Source organism: Bubalus kerabau, chromosome 14, assembly GCF_029407905.1.
Source record: "Bubalus kerabau isolate K-KA32 ecotype Philippines breed swamp buffalo chromosome 14, PCC_UOA_SB_1v2, whole genome shotgun sequence".
NCBI lineage: Eukaryota > Metazoa > Chordata > Mammalia > Artiodactyla > Bovidae > Bubalus > Bubalus kerabau.
In genome coordinates, this window is record NC_073637.1 from 10,825,281 (window position 1) to 10,842,688 (window position 17,408).

Consider the following 17,408-nt stretch of genomic DNA (forward strand, 5'->3'; position numbering starts at 1 on the left):
TGGCCCCCAAGCTGGGCCGTGAACTTGAGTGACAGTAGTGAGTGCCATCCACACATGCCTGGCAAAACCCAGGCATCTAGACATTGGCATCATCTGTAGACTCAAATTATAGGTAGATAGGTAGTAGGTAGATAGTTTTTTTTTTTAAAGTAAATATTCAGCCCACACTGAAAATTAAATGAGGTGTTCACAGAGACTTGAGTGGGATCCCAGTAGTAAGTTACTTGGTGTTTTGGAATCTGATGGCACCAGTTTCCTACTCCTCCTCCTTAAGGGAAACCTGAGCATCCCAAAGTTATTGTTGTTGTTGCTGTTCAGTCGCTAAGTTGTGTCAGACTCTTTGCAACCCTATGGAGTGCAGCATCCCAGGCTTCCCTGTCCTTCACCATCTCCCGGAGTTTGCTCAAACTCTTGTCCATTGAGTCGGTGATACCCTCCTACCATCTCATCCTCTGTGATCCCCTTCTCTTCCTGCCTTCAATCTTCCCCAGCATCAGGGTCTTTTCTAATAAGACAGGTGTTCCCATCAGGTAGCCAAAGTATTGGAGCTTCAGCTTCAGCATCAGTTCTTCCAGTGAATATTCAGGGTTGATTTCCTTTAGGATTGACTGGTTTGATCTCCTTGCTGTCTATTAAATTGTGAGACACAGACTCACATTTGACCTGTAAAACACTTTTTAAAATTTGTGGCCTCCCTGAAAGTGGAAGCTACCTGAGAGATATTAGTACAGTGGTTTATTTGAGAAGTAAGAGGGTGCTGAACAGAAAGTAGCGGAGGGAGGCAACCAAGAGAAGTGCCAGCAACCCCAGCGGGGAAGCTCTGGGAGACTGTGCAGAACACGTCGTTCTTGTTGAGTCTCTTGAGCCATGTCCAACTCTTTGCAGCCCTGTGGACTGTAGCCCACCAGGTTCCTCTGTCCATGGGATTTTCCAGGCAAGAATTCTGGAATGGGTTGCCATTTCCTTTTCCAGATCTTCCCAACCCAGGGATCGAACCCTTGTCTTCTGCATCTCCTGCATTGGCAGGGGCATTCTTTACCACTGAGCCACCAAGGAAGCCCATCTGCTCTGTGAAAGTGTAAGAGTTGCTCAGTCATGTCTGACTCTATGCGACTCCATGGACTGTAACCCACCAGGCTCCTCTGTCCATGGGATTTCCCAGGCAAGAAAGCTGGAGTGAGTTGCCATTTCCTTCTCCAGGGGTCCAGGGGGTCTTCCCCACCCAGGGATCAAATCCGAATCTCCTGTATTGGCAGGTGGATTCTTTCACCACTAAGCCCCCCTGGGAAGACCGAAAAACACATACTTCAGAATAACTCTGCCTAAGGGGTGATGGAACTGGGACAGTAGTAACCAACCCCTGAGAATATTTGGTTGATGGCTGTCCCCTGTTGTGGGAGGTGGGGAGTGGGGTGATGTAAACTCGCCAGCACTTCTGAACTATTACTGGCCCAGAAAAACAAGAATAATCGTGAACTTGTCCAATTAAATGTAGGATATTTCCCACTGAGATGACGTCTAGTAATATCACAAAAGGATATTTTCTTTTCTTTTAAAACATCCTTATCATTCTTGATGTTTGTCCTAACCTAATAAAATACCATTTTCAAGTTTAGGTTGTGTGTGTGGATGATCCTCCACGGGGGACTGTCAGATAAGATTGCACTTTTCAAGTATGAAAGAATTTTGAAGGAACTGTTTGATATTTAGATTTGTTCTCCTTTTATTTCAAAGCCATGAAACTGTGTGCAACTGTCAGTATTGATTGTACATATAAATATCAGTAATTACACCCTTAAAATTTTTCCTCAAACAGCTTGGGTATCTTTGGAATCAAAATCAATACTCTTATCCTTCCTATTTTTCTGATAAGTTTTTAAAAAATCTGAATTTTCTTTGCTGCCAGGTGTCTTTATTTGAGATAGAAGGTACGTCAAAATAGTTGACTTATACAGGTATTTTTATCTGTTCAAAGATTTTTAAATAATATACCAATGGTAATTTGTATATTTTCTAATTAGGATTAATGACCTTTTTAAAGAGAAAAAGAAGTAGCTTGTATTCTTTAAAGGAATCTTTTTTTAACAGGCTCAGTGAATTATGTGCCTTTCTTAGTGAAGTCAATCAGAACACAGTTAACAAATCATGAAGTTGTTAAAATGTCAACAATAAATCTGGGTACATATGTTAACTTCCTCTAATGCCAGAGGAAAATTAAAAAGTCTTATTGATCCTGAAGTTTTATATTAAGGATATTCCTTGCTAGGAATTTGAACTTTGCATATTTAAATGGTCAACGCCAATATTATAGATAATTGATTAACACGAATGCCAGAAATATATAAGAAAGTGAACAATATACAAGTGTCCATTTCTTCTAAGGTTGAGATGTGTTTTGCTAGATAATGATCTGTTTCAGTTGTGAGGGACCTCACCCAGTAACTGGCTCAACCCCCCAAATCAAACAACTGGCTTATGTCAAGGCAGGTTGGTGTCTAATGGGCTTAGACAGTTTGGAAGTTTTATAAAGAAAAAAAAGTAGAGACATTTTTAGAAACTACTTAGGAGGCATGGGTGAAGATGTTAAATGTGTGTACTGAAGCAAAATGATAGCAGAGGAAAAACATACTGCACCCATAAATAAATTATATGGAAGTTATTAATATCAGATGAGGGAAGTATTTAGCATGTTTGGCTTGCCACAGTGTGGAAATAAGGTGCTAGAACTCGAAATGGAAAACGTTCTGCAAAATTCTGAAAAACTTTGGACAATGAATTTTTAATGACTCAATTAAAATATTTATTCAATTTATCAAAAATTTATTAAGCACTTAGTATAAATATAAAGCCAGGCCACCAGGCTCCTCTGTCCATAAGGTTTCCCAGGCAAGGATACTGGAGTGGGTTGCCATTTCCTTCTCCAAGGGATATTCCCGACCCAGGGCTCGAAGTCCATGGGGTCACACACAGAGACCTGGACACGACTTAGTGACTAAACAACAGCAAGATGAATAAAGTACAGTGCAAATTGCTGTGGAGCGAAAAATAAATGAGAGGTCCTTCCTCCAGTCTCCTCCTTGTTGAAGCCACTGACCCAGACTGGCCCTCTGCCTCAGTTTCTAAGTCCCAGTTGCAAACAAGCTCAGACACTTGTTAAGTGACTTAGCTTCTCATTCTTCTGCTTAAAGTTGAAATGATGTTCCTAACTCAGAGACAACTGTCATAGTCATAACTATGGGGGTCTTCTGTGGTTCCCTAAGTCTCTCCTTCACTGTTGGACCCAGCGCAACAGGAGCCAGCATGCAAGAAGCTGCCGCCCACAACACCCCTGCCTCTCCCTCATTTGTAGACAGAATAGGCAGGAAGAAGCAGCTCCAGGGGTCTTTGCTCTTAGTTCTAACCATGCGTCACTTATTCAAATATTCTGTACACGTTAATAAGTACCTACAGGTGGCTCAGTAGTAAAGAATCCACCTGCCAATGCAGGGGACGCAGGTTTGATCCCTGGGTCAGGAGGATCCCCTGGAGGAGGAAATGGCAACCCACTCTAGTATTCTTGCCTGGAGAATCCCATGGACTGAGGAGCCTGACAGGCTACAGCCCATGGAGTCTCAAAGAGTCGGACGCAACTGAGCGACTGAGCACACACGCACTGTGCTCTAGGCAGTGCTCTACCCTCTACGTAGGGTAGAGTCTTAGAAATGCAAAGAAGAAGGGAGACGAGTACTGAGTTAGATACCTCAGAGGACCGAGGCTATGGTATCTTCCTCCTGTGTCACGTTGAGCTGAGGACGTAATGAGGGCACAGTGGGACCCGTTCCCCTGTACCCATTACCTTCCCTCACCCACGGGTCAGTCCTGAGACACAGTCATCTCTCTAAAGTATTATTCTCAAAGTCCATAATCTTATAGGAATAGCTTTAATTATTTTGAGTAATGTTTCAGAAGGATTCAAAAAGTCATTATTGCCTTGAAAGAAGTGGTGTAGGTGGTACAAAAAGGACAGTTATTTGATTTATAAAGATTAGATTAAAACTTGAAAAGAGGAAAAGTATGAATGGGGAGAGCCTACTAATATATACTTTTAATTTCACAACCCCCAAATATATATATTAGTTTATTCATGTTGATATTTAATATAAAATGTTTTTAGGGAAGTTGAGTAGAATTAAATAAAAATATGTAAATTACAAAGCATTACAGAAGTTAAGTGCAAACAAAAGTCAATATAGTTACATGGAATCAGAAAGCATGAGGAAGGAAACATTAAATGCAGAAAATCTGTAGGGAAGTTAATGGTTGTAAAACTGGCTCTTCCATCTTGTTTATAAAACTCTAAAAGACAGGAAATATATAAAGAAAAGAATGAATAAAGCTGTGTTAGCTGAATTCTAGCAAAATTAGAGTGGTTATGACAAAATTAATATTGGATATGATAAAATTTAAAGCACAAAAGCATTTAATGGAACAAAGATTATTCTGTAGTAACAAAAATAGTATAAAATAAAGATTTAATTGTATTTATTAGACTGTACATTATATAAAATACAAGTTCTCCCTGATGGCTCAGTGGTAAAGAATTTACCTGCAGGAGATGCAGTTTTGATCCCTGGGTGGGGAAGATCCCCCGGAGAAGAAAATGGCAATACATTCCAGTATTCTTGCCTGGGAAATCCCATGGACAGAGGACCCTGGTGGGCTACAGTCCATGGGGTCACAAAGAGTCGGACATGACTGAAGTGACTTAGCACACACACGTGAGTTAAAATAGTATAACACTATTGGGACTTTCCTGTTGATCCAGTGGTTAAGACTTTGCCTTCCAATGCGGGGTGAAAGTTTGATCCTTGGTTGGGAAGCTACGATCCCACATGCCTGGCAGCCAAAAAACCAAGACATAAAACAGAAGAAGTACTGTAACAAATTCATAAAGACTTTAAAAAATGATCCATATCAAAAATCATTTTTTAAAAAAATATGTAACACTATTAAAATGTTAATCTGTGCCTTTGTGCATGTCTCAGAATTGGATTTCCAAGCTGTTGATTACATTTCCCTCTGTGGATTCAGGAAGCCAGTTGGGCCACATTATGTAATTTATTAGACATATTTTGGTTCTTACAGCTTTTCCATTAGTCATCCCTAAACACACTTTGTACAAATGAGTAAGAAGCTTGAAGTTAATGAGCATCATTTTCTAGAGAGGAAGTAGCACTAGGGCTGCAGAGAGAGAAACCACACTGCACTATTTCAGTACCTTGGACCTCTGAACCCACGGTCCTCTACCCGGAAAAACTAGATCTCTTATCAGAAGAGTTTTTCTTGCTATTCATATGAATATTGATGTTAAGATGAATGTTGGTATTAATATGAGTGTTGGTGTTGATATTTTTCTCACTGCTGATTTCTTAATTCCCCCTAACTTTTAAACTTAAAAGAACCTGTGAAACTAAATGAGCTGAAAATATCTTTAAAATAAGCAACACATTGAGATTCCTGTACACAGCAAACTCCCATGAAGAAAAGTTCCAAATTTGTGATGCTATTTGCATTTCCATAAACACAGAGAATCTCTGTCTGAGCTTATTATTATGGGACAAATAACAGTGTTAGAAACGGGGGTACTTTAAGACTCTAATTATGCATATGCTCCCATTCTGATTAGTGCATTTATAGCACAAAGCAATACAAAACCTGTGCTTTTGGCTCCAAAGCTTTTATTCTTAAAGTTGACATTTTCATGAATTTTAACAAACACTGGTTTCATTTGATGTACTTGAAAAAAAGTTTTTTAAGTGCTCAGGTGCCACTGCTCCGCAGGAAGCAGACTCCGAGACAGAGATTCTCATGCAAAATGTTTGTTAGGGAGCAGCCTAGGGATCCACTCCTGTGGGAGGGGAGGATCCAGGATTGGGAAGAGGGAGAAGCTGATGGGTGATGCTGGCCTGCCAGAGGCCCCAGCTGATGCCACAGTGAGCTCTGAGGCTCACCTGGTTCTTTGGAGTCGTCCTGAGTCAGGCTAAGGGAGCAATCTTATACCCCACGTTGACCAGAGAGACTGAAACACAGGCTCTGGGTTCTCACACTCAGTGCCAGGCCCCAGGCATGTCAAGGAAGGAGCAGAGAGTTCCAGAACTGAATAGGCCGTGTGGTCAAGGCCCACAGATAAATTAGGGGTAACTGGTATGGGTAGATGACCTTCACTCCTATAGAAGAGTTGAGCAGCTCACAGTTGGATTTGGGGCTCACTCTGGCTTGGTCAGTAGAAATTAACATTAAAGATGAAATAAAGTGAACACTTTAATGTCTTGGTTACACTAATCATACCTCAAGTATTCAACTGCTCCAGGGTCAGCCTGGAACATGCCCATCATTAGAGGGCATTCTCCCGGGCAGAGCTGCTCCTCCACACGCTGCCACCCTGCCTCTCAGAGGGAGGGTCTGCTGCCCCCCATCCCAGGAAGAAGGTGCCAGTTCTCATTACCCCAACACCTACAACCTCTTCTGTTCCCCTTGCTGGGAAGCATCTTTGTTTAGTCTCCTCAACTCCTTCTTTGCCCTCTTATTTGACATTATTGTGGCTTAGTAAACCAGTGTGTGTATGCTCAGTTGCTTCAGTCGTGTCTGACTCTATGACCCCATGGACTGCAGCCTGTCAGGCTCCTCTGTCCATGTGATTTTCCCAGGCGAGAATACTGGAGCGGGTTGCCATTTCCTTTTCCAGGGGATCTTCCTGACCCAGGGGTTGAACTGCAAGTCTCCTGCATTGGCAGGCAGATTCCTTACCACTGAGCCACCTGGGAAACCCCTTAATGAACCCGAACTGGCATCAATAGAAACTGAAAAGTATTTCCATTTCTTTAAGGATCGGCCAGGAACACAGGGGAAATGTTTGTATCCATTACACTAATTCAATTAGAGAAAAGAAAAAAAAAGTTTTCACATTAAAATAGTATAAACATGTCTACTCTGCCACATGAACATTTGAAAATATATCATGGGCCAGCAAGAAATGAATGGAAAACAATTCAATTGGCAAGAAGTAGACTTTAAAACATAAGAAATACACCATTTTAAGATTAGCTTTCTCCAAAACAAATCACATTTGATGATAATAAAAACCTGCTGCATTGGGCAAACATTTGCATGAGTCACCTCATCTAATTATTTAGTGAACACTGCATTGGCGGCTTTTGTTGTTGGATCTTCCGTGGTTTTCTTCTACAAGTTTTTGCTATGCAGAATACACCTTTTTTAAAAATGTTTTAGAATAAACTCTTCCAGCCTTGTAATTTCCTGTGTTTGGAACATGCATCTCTCGTTGTTGTTGTTATTTTCCTCTCTTTTGAAGTCTCAGCAAAAGTCTGCCCATCACACAAACCATCAGTGATGCTTGAAGGTATATTTTCCCTAGTGGGATGTTCAATACGTATAATGAAAGGGTGGAATTTAAGCAGATCTTTTATTTCTGCATTGCACATAGGCCCTCCCATGAGGTCTATGGGAACGGGGCTGAAGTAAATCATACATACACAAATTGAATTTTTATAAAATATGATAGAAAAATATACAACCACACTATCAAAAAAAAAAAAAACAACTGGTCTATATACCACCATGAAATTAAAAGACACTTGCTCTTTGTAAGAAAAACTATGACCAACCTAGACAGCATATTAAAAAGCAGAAACATTACTTTGCTAACAAAGGTCCATCTAGTCAAAGCTATGGTTTTTTCAGTAGTCATGTATGGATGTGAGAGTTGGACTATAAAGAAAGCTGAGCACCGAAGAATTGATGCTTTTGAACTATGGTGTTGAAGAATACTCGAGAGTCCCTTGAACTGCAAGGAGATCAAACTAGTCAATCCTAAAGGAAATAAGTCCTGAATATTCATTGGAAGGACTGATACTGAAGCTGAAGCTCCAATACTGTGGCCACCTGATGCAAAGAGCCAATTCATTGGAAAAGACCCCGGTGCCAGGCAGGAAGAGAAGGGGACGGCAGAGGTTGGATGGCATCACTGGCTCAATGGACATGAGTTTGAGCAAGCTCTGGGAGTTAGTGATGGACAGGGAAGCCTGACATGCTGCAGTCCATGCGGTCACAAGAGTTGGACACAACTGAGAGATTGAACTGAACTGAACCGTTATACAACCCAAGGAGATGGATTACCATCAAGGACAATAAGAACACTCACCTCCCTGAGTTTGATGCTACAGCCCCCAGACTAGGATGCATTGCTTCATTTGTTCATTCATCATCCATGTATTGAAGCACACATATGATGAACAATGGGCTGGGCTTTCTGGTGTTCTGACCAATGTGGCTCATGCAGCCAAGAATCACTAGTCAGATGGGAAACACACGACCCCATCTATCAGTTTGATTCAGTGTTCAGTACACCAGTGCAAAGGTCTAGTAAGGATTGGATTGGAGAATCTGGTTGAGGGTTGAGGCTAACCTGGGGTCCCTAACTCCCTCCCCAAATACAGATAATTAGTCCAGCATGCCTGCCTTTCAGAGGAGTGACCCTGCCCTCCCGTGAGATGTGGCAACTAAATGAAGCATCCCGTCATCCGAGAGAAGGAGCTGGTGAGGGTGGAGGAGAGAGGAATGTACACCCACTCCAGATCTCCCTCTTCCTTGAAAAGGAAGGGTGGAAGTCCCCCACCTTGGTCAGGGGACCAAGGAGAGTTTTGACTTGTTTCTTTTTTCCCTCTCTGCCTACCAGTAATCCCTGTCTCATAGGAAGATTGGCAGGTGGGGGCTAAATAAAACACATACACAGCCAGCTCAGGTGGGTATGTGCCCAGCAGGTGGCCTCCTCCTCTTCCCACCCTCCTCCGACAACACTCTTCTGTCTCTGAGCTTCCTAAGGGAAGGTGCTGGGTCTGAATGCTCTCTACTGCAAGTTTGTTGAATTAAGTCACTCAGTCATATTTTTTGAGACCTTAACATGCTTAGCCCTGAGCTTATTCAGTTTAAAAGATAATGGAACTACAGAATTTTTCAGATGGAGAAGAGTCCCTTGCGACTGATTTTATCTCATTCCCTCACTTTACAGTGGAAGGAGGCGGGGTCCAGTGAGCTTCCAGCTCAGACCATTTTCGTCCACAGCACATTCACTGGGAGCTCCTCAAAGGCAGTGTCTCTGTCACCCCCATGTCCTCAACACCCCCAGAAGTGTCTGGCATGCATGGGGTTGGCTCTCAGAAAACATTTGTCAAATGAATGAATTTACTGTGTCCCCCTGCTTGACCTTGGGCAAATGAAGTGTAGCCTGTAGCTTTGCAAGACTAACATGAATAGTTAGAATTTGTGGTCTAAGTAGTTCCCCCCCTTATCCAAGGTTTCCCTGTCCTCGGTTTCAGTTATGCACGGTCAACCATTTCTAAAATATTAAATGGAAAATTCCAGAAATAATTCATAAGTTTAAAATTGTGGGCCATTCTGAGCAGCATGATGAAATCTCGCACCATCTCGCTCCGTCCCACCCAGGATGTCAAAAATAATCCCGCTCATTCCTGAGTCAGTATCTGCCTTGGTTATCAGGTCAGCTGTGCTTGGGTTCAGGCCACCCCTATTTTATGTAATAATGGTCTCAGAGTGCAAGACTAGTGATGCTGGCAGCTCAGATATGCCAAAAAGAAGCTTTCAGGTGCTTCCTTTAAGTGAAAAGGTAAAAGTTCCCGACTTAATAAGGAAAGGAAAAAAACCCCATATTCTGAGATTGCTAAGATCTAGGGTAAGAATGAATCTTCTATCCATGAAATTATGAAGAAGGAAGAAGAACTCTGCTAGTTTTGCTGTTGTACCTCAAACTGCAAAAATTACGGCCACCTTGCATGAGAGGTGCTTAGTTAAGATGGAAAAGGTATTAAATTTCTACAACTGTGTAACATACAATATGTTGTTATAATTGTCCAATTTTATTACTAGTTATTGTTTTTAGTATCTCACTGTGCCTAATTTATAAATTAAACTGCATCACAGGTATATCCATAAAGGAAAAAGCAAACATACCCTGTGTAGGGTCTGGTGTGGCTGTGTGTGTGTGTGCGCATGCTCAGTTGGGTCTGACTCTGTGGACTGTAGCCCACCAGGCTCCTCCGTCCGTGGAATTCTCCAGGCAAGAATACTAGAGTGTGCTAGAGTGTGTTGCCGTTTCCTCCAGCAGGGGATCTTACTATCTGTGGTCTCAGGCACGCCCTGGGAGTCTTGTAATGTATCCCCAGGGATAGGGGGGACTACTGTACCTTTCTCGTCTGCATGTAGGGGCTTAAAGTCAGAGTCTTTCATGGAATATGCAGTGAAAGTTTAAGTGTTTTTGCATTTGGGAAACATATAGTGTATACTTCTGAAGATGTATCAGACAGAATGTATCACGGACTGTGCTGTGCTTTTATTTTCAGGTGGGCGAAGTAATCATAGGCTGTCAGAGAACATCAAGGCCCGTGAAAAGCACGCCGGACAGCAGCAGAGAGCAGACAAGCAAGAGGTGCCATCCCCGCCCACCCCCACCACCCACCTTTAGCTTTGTTTAGAGTTCTCTCCATTGTCTTTTGGTGGCTAGAATGCACCTGCCCACCAGGTACAGTGCCTGCACGTTTAGAAAGGATTCATACCCTGAACGTTTATTCCCCAAACTTCAGCTCTTGATTTGTAGGGCTCAGACACGGATCTGTGCATGTCTAGGTTCCTATTTCCCATGATACTAATAGAAGTGGCAACATCTATACCACTGACAGCTACATTGACCAGGCACTTGCTTCCTATGAGGCCAGTCTATGTGCTTTACCCATCAGATCAGATTAGTTCAGTCGCTCAGTCGTGTCCGACTCTTTGCGACCCCATGAATCCCAGCACGCCAGGCCTCCCTGTCCATCACCAACTCCTGGAGTTCACTGAGACTCACGTCCATCGAGTCAGTGATGCCATCCAGCCATCTCATCCTCTGTCGTCCCCTTCTCCTCTTGCCCCCAATCCCTCCCAGCATCAGAGTCTTTTCCAATGAGTCAACTCTTCGCATGAGGTGGCCAAAGGACTGGAGTTTCAACTTTAGCATCATTCCTTCCAAAGAAATCCCAGGGCTGATCTCCTTCAGAATGGCATAGCAACGCATTTAATCCTCACAAGTTTTATCCTCAGTTTGCAGACAAGGAATATGAGGGAGGGAGGCATTTGGATTGTCCGGAGGCCATGCAGCTGTGATTCATTGCGAGGACTCTGCTGAGTGCTGCTGAGCGCTCTGCTCACATTGCCTCTCTTTTATGACCCCCCTGGCCTGTCATAGCATCCAGAACTCTCAGGGCTGCAAACACTGAGAGACCCCGTGTGTGCCCTCCTGTCAATCATAGATCATCTTCCTGCCTTGGCTTAAGCTTCCTTCCCTACAGGACCCTCACCCTCTCAGGAGAATTTCTAGTAGTCATGTGAAAGTTGGACCATAAAGAAGGCTGAGTGCCCAAGAACTGATGCTTTCAAACTGTGATGTTGGAGAAGACTCTTGAGAGTCCCTTGGAGAGCCAGGAGATCAAACCAGGCAATCCTAAAGGAAATCAACCCTGAATATTCATTGGAAGGACTGATGCTGAAGCTGAAACTCTAAGACTTGGGCCACCTGATGAAAAGAGCCAACTCATTGGAAAAGAAAAGACTAAAGGCAGGAGGAGAAGGGGGCGACAGAGGATGAGATGGTTGGATGGCATTATCAACTCAATGGACATGAGTTTGAGCAAGCTCCAAGAGATGGTGAAGAACAGGGAAGTCTGGCGTGCTGCAGTCCATGGAGTCGTAAAGAGTCGGACATGACTGAGTGAACAACAACAATATTCCCCAATGTCAGAAAGCCTAAAGATTCCCAACTGAAGGTTCTAGCTCTGCCCCTAGAGACCCTCAGAACAATGCCCGCCCCCCACAAGTGGTGACAATCCTTAGAGCATTTCGAACAAAGCTCTCATTCCTTCTCAATTCATCCTTGGAATGAACATCTCAGCTCTTTCAACTTTCCTTCTCCTTTTCAAGATTTCCAGACTCGTACCATCCAGATGGCAAAGTCTATTTTGGACCCAGGCAAACTATCTTTGTGATACAAATGTATATGCCAGAATTATCACTATAAAAATACCTGAGCAGAAGCTGTATTTATGTCTTGCATAATACAAGCAGTCAGGCATTCTCATATTCAAAGACAACTGTCAAAGTTTTGTAGAGGTTTTCAAACATGCGATTTGTTTAAACAACAGGTATGGAGCTGAATTCCTTCTGAAAAGCAGGTTGCTGTTTTTAACCTTGGGAAGCCACTCTCATGCTTCCCAGCTTATTAATTTCCATTTCAGATCATTGTTGTTCAGTTGCTAAGTCGTGTCTGACTCTTTGTGACCCCATGGACTGCAGCACTCCAGGTTCCACTGTCCTCCACCATCTCCCGGAGTTTGCTCAAATTCATTTTGAATCAGTGATGCTCTCTAATCATCTCATCATTTAAAGAGATTCAAGGGTATTAGGACTCCTGTGAATCTTCATGGTCATAATTAAGCCCCAGCAGCATCCATACTTGTAAAAAATCTGAATCTAATTTGTGAGGAATCACAGGGATTGGAAACCAAGTCATTGTCAACAGTTTGGAGCTGGTTTTCAAGACTCCAGGCTAACTGTCATCACCGTGATTATGCTTCATGATTAGAAACATCTTAGCACAGTTGTTTATAGAAGGAACTCCTGCAGTATTTTCACAAAGCCTTTCTTTTTCATTTTTGTTACTGAGAAAGGATCACCTCATGTCTGCTCAGGATACATCTATGGGAAGGTTGTTAGTGGTGCTCTTGAATCATTGACAGAATTCATTATTCCCATTATATCAGCCTCTGATTGGGCAACGCATGACCCAAACAGCCACCTAAAAAGGCTGCACGTGGTCATGAGGTCAGACAGCTTGTTGGTTTGGGGGAAAGGCCTCCAAGGGGCAGGACACTGGGGGCCGGGGGTCAGAACAGGCCCCTCAACCCCCTCTCAGCCTGGGTGGTCCCTTCCTTATGCTGTGGAGACAGAGTTAGTGGAGCGAGTAGATTGAGGGGAGGAGGGTTTTGTTCATTGGACCAGATGGGATCGTGTCTGGGGAGAAGGTCACGGACCCAGTGAACCCTTGTGGTCCTGTGACGACTTCCTCAAAAATGGCTTTATTGAGTACTAAGCGCCTGCACTGTGCTGTGTGATGCTGTGCTTTATCTTTAATCTTCAAAATAAATACAAATAAGTCCTCCTCCTATTCCTAAGACAGCGAAGTTCATAGAGATGGGGTCATTTGCCCAAGGTCGCAAAATTGATAAGTGAGTGGTGGATCCAGGATTATAAAATGTGGCCCATTCTTGGGCTTGCCTTCTTACTCTCCTCATGGTGTCTTTTTTTTTAATGGACTTTTAGCCCAGTCTTAGGTTCACAGCAAAATCAAGTAAAAGGCACAGAGATTTCCCAAATACCTGCTTTCCCTACAGGTGCATAGCCTCCTTCATTATCCACACCCTCTACCAGAGGAGAAGGTTTGTTACAACTGATGAAGCTGCCTTCCTGCATCATTATCACCCACATCCAAAATTTGCATAAGAGCTCAGTCTTGGTGCTGTGTGTTCTTTGGATTTCGACAAATATGTAACAGCTTCCCAGGTGGCTCAGCAGTAAAGAATCCACCTGCCAATGCAAGAGATGCAGGAGACGTGGGTTCAACCCGTGGGTTGAGGAGATCCCCTGGAGAAGGAAGTAGCAACCCACCCCACTATTCCTGCCTGCGAAATCCCATGGACAGGAGCCTGGCAGGCTACAGTCTAGAGGCACAAAGAGTCAGACATGACTGAGCAACTAAGCAACGAGTAAAGAATGACGTGCGTCCACTTCTATAGGGTCACGCACAGTAGTTTCACTGCCCTGAAAAGCCTTGTATTCTTTAATAGAGGACTCAATCTTTGATGTGGTTTACACCTACTGGTTTTAGACATTTTCTTTTTTTCTTGCATTCTTCCATAATAATACATTTATTCATGCCGTCTTCCACCTGTTCTTACTAGGTGCCAGAGGTTCTGATCTGACAGTCAGGTGACGGGTAAAACCTGCAGCGGGCATCTGTCTCTTCAGGCCTCAATGTGAGGCGGGCAGCAGCAGGGGGAAAAATTCCCTCTCCTCTTTATTTTGAGGATGAGTGTGGTCCTTGAGTGCCCCAGGCCTTGCTGTTCACTGCTTATTACCCCCAGGGATTCGTGAGTAATTAAAACCCTGCACACAAACTGTTCCTCAGAACATCTGAAGTTGGGGCGCTGCAGATAACCGAATACTAAGTTCACTGTTTATTACTGTGATCCAGAAACTATAGCCCAAGAGATATGCCCAGAATAGAGATGGGTTGCTTTTCTTCAAAGTCAAGGACAACATAATTATCATAGATGAATTTAGATATTTACTTAATTAAGCCATAGATATCACAGCCTGTTAAATAAGAACAGAATAATTAAGAAGTAGAGCTATAGTTAATAATGACTGTAATGTAAGTCTTTGAAAACTGAAACTCCCTGCATAGTTTATAGTGTATAATCTGGGACTTCAGAAAATGCCATTTTAAAATCCAATTTGTGTTTTTCTTCAGCAGGTCCAGATATATTAATCAAAATACTTCCAACCCAGGGACTGAACCTGGGTCTCCCGCATTGCAGGCAGCTTCTTTACCATTGGAGCTACCAGGGAAGCCCAGCCAAAGTACAAAGGAATCAAAAAGTCAGATCCTTTTAAGGCCTGAGCAGACTACAGACGTGACGAGGAAGGGTTGCAAGAGAAAAAGAATTTACACTTTCCAGAGAAAATCGAACCTCCCTTCCCCACCAGGTTGTGTCTGCTGCAGGAATTTGGCCGGAGGACGTGGGTTTGGAACTCCTGGAGTAGACTGTGATTTTCTTTAACTGAAAGGGTTAGTTGCTCAGTTACATCTGACTCTTCACAACCTCATGGACTATAATGCCCAGGCTTCTCTGTCCATGGAATTTTCCAGGCTAGAATACTGGAGTGGGTAGCTATTCCCTCCTCCCCAACCTCCTCTGGTCAGGGACCTTCCTGACCCAGGGATCAAACCTGGGTCTCCTACACTGCAGGCAGATTCTTTATGGTCTGAACCACATAGGTCAGAGCTAATTACTTATTTAATTTCAGTATTCCACAGTAGTGAATTTTTTCTACTTATGCAACAGCTATTTATTCAGTGAAGCTGTATGCCAAAGATATAAGGTGAAAGAGACAAAATCTTTGCTTCAAAGATGCCAGTCTGACAGGGGGAACAGATGGACAGCGAGACAGTTACATGAGGACGAGATAACTTTCCTATTGAGCGCTACTCTGTGCCCCTAGATATTCCCAGGAACCTTGTCTGTTTGCACAGACCATGGATTTGCTAATGTCTAGCACAGCTACTTGAGTGCTGTAGGCTCTTAATGTATATCTGTCAAATAACTGAATGAATGATTAGTACCGTGATTCCAAAATTATTTCAAAGTCATCCACATCATGGGGGGAACTTGACATAATTACAGCTTACTGGGTCCAACTCCAAGCCTATGGAATGGAAATGGCCAGAAAAATGGCCCTGGGACTGTATCATTTCGAGTTTTCGATATGACAGTGATCACGGGATTCCTTGGCCAGCAGAGGGGCTTCCAGGTTCCCTTTCACTCCAGCTGTCGCCACGAGCACTGAGTGCAGGTCCCCACAGGAGGGAAAGAGCTGTGGGCTAAGCTTGGCATGCACCTGAACTTGTAGTATGAATGTCCCTGCCAAACCATGGGCTTCCTCGATGGCTCAGCAGTAAAGAACCCGCCTGCACTCAAAGCCCGCACACTGGGACAACCCTGGGGGATGGGATGGGGAGGGAGGAGGGAGCAGGGTTCAGGATGGGGGACACATGTACACTCATGGCTGATTCGTGTCAATGTATAACAAAAACCACTACAATATTGTAATTAGCCTTCAATTAAAATAAATTAAAAAAAAAGAACCACCTGAAATACAGGAGATCAGGGAGATATGGGTTCAATCCCTGGATCAGGAAGGTCCTCTGGAGGAGGAAATGGCAATCTACTCCAGTATTCTTGCCTGGAAAATCCCATGGACAGAGGAGCCTGGTGGGCTACCATCCAAAGGGTTGCAAAGAGTCAAACACAACTGAGTGACTGAGCACGCTAACTGCAGCAGGCTGGATTGGCTGAAGCAGCAGGGTCTTAGGAGCCTGATTAGCTCCATTCAGGAGTGAAACCTGCCAGATGTGATTCTATTATTGCTCCTGGCTGTGGGACTTGGCCTACCGTATCATTTCAGTTATCAAAAAAGTCTTAGGTAAGCAGTCTGCCAACTGTCCTGTCCTCAACCTGCCTGTGTGTTAGCATGGCCCTGCAGCACCCTTTAACTCTTTATTTCTTCAAGGGTTGACTCCTGCTTCTACAAGGCTTTAAGCCACTTGAATCCAGGAGCAGTCGCCTATACTCCAGGGAGAGTACTTGCTGATGTTTGCCAAACAAATGAATGAATGAGTGGAATCTACTTGAAATTTATTTCAAAATGATATCTCTGTTTCCTTTGCCCTTTTTGTTGTTCTAGAAGCCAGCAAATGGAGAGACTAGAAGTAGACCCCAGCAAGCATTCCATCCCTGATGTGGCCAACATAGTTCAGGAGAAAAAACACATGCCCAGAAAAGTTCGCACTGAACCCAAAATTATACCAAGTGAGGAAGATCCCGACTTTGAAGATAATCCTGAAGTGCCTCCTTTGATTTGAAATCTCAGGCCACACTGCCTGTGACCTGCCAGACCCAGATTTGCTCCATACAGAGAGTGTGTATGTATGATTTACGGGGTAGACACAGTTATTTTCAGTATTAGTACTCCAATGCATTAGCTTCTACTTAGTACATTAATATTCTAAAACCAGTTTACAATTAAAACGTGTACCTTCAAAATGCTGTATAATTTTTTTGTAATAAAGCATTGGTTGGTTAAAATGTTTAGTAAATCATAGAAAGATTATAGAAACATGCTGATTGTAAATCCCAGAACCATGGACCTGGGCAGATAGATGAAGTCAAGGGTTAAAGCAAGCACTGATCATTAAACTGGTACCTCTGTTTTATCTAGGAGAAGGCAATGGCACCCCACTCCAGTACTCTTGCCTGGAAAATCCCATGGGCAGAGGAGCCTGGTGGGCTGCAGTCCATGGGGCCGCTAAGAGTCGGATATGACTGAACGACTTCACTTTCACTTTTCACTTTCATGCATTGGAGAAGGAAATGGCAACCCACTCCAGTGTTCCTGCCTGGAGAATCCCAGGGACGGGTGAGCTTGGTGGGCTGCTGTCTATGGGGTCGCACAGAGTCGGACAC

The 17,408-nt window shown here is 43.4% G+C and overlaps 1 protein-coding gene across 7 annotated transcripts in view; it reads left to right on the forward strand.

The window, feature by feature from the left end:
• DNAAF11 (dynein axonemal assembly factor 11) overlaps positions 1-17,043 on the forward strand; it is a 71,600-nt gene extending 54,557 nt beyond the window's left edge. For 6 of the 7 annotated variants that reach the window (XM_055545737.1, XM_055545740.1, XM_055545743.1 and 3 more), the window contains 2 exons: positions 10,416-10,501; positions 16,630-17,042. In XM_055545737.1, coding sequence (XP_055401712.1) covers positions 10,416-10,501; positions 16,630-16,807 — 264 coding nt within the window. In that variant the 3' untranslated portion in view covers positions 16,808-17,042. Of the gene's footprint in view, positions 1-10,415; positions 10,502-16,629 lie in introns of all 7 variants that reach the window. The other variant, XM_055545736.1, reaches the window with a different exon arrangement.
• Positions 17,044-17,408: the final 365 nt, after the last annotated feature.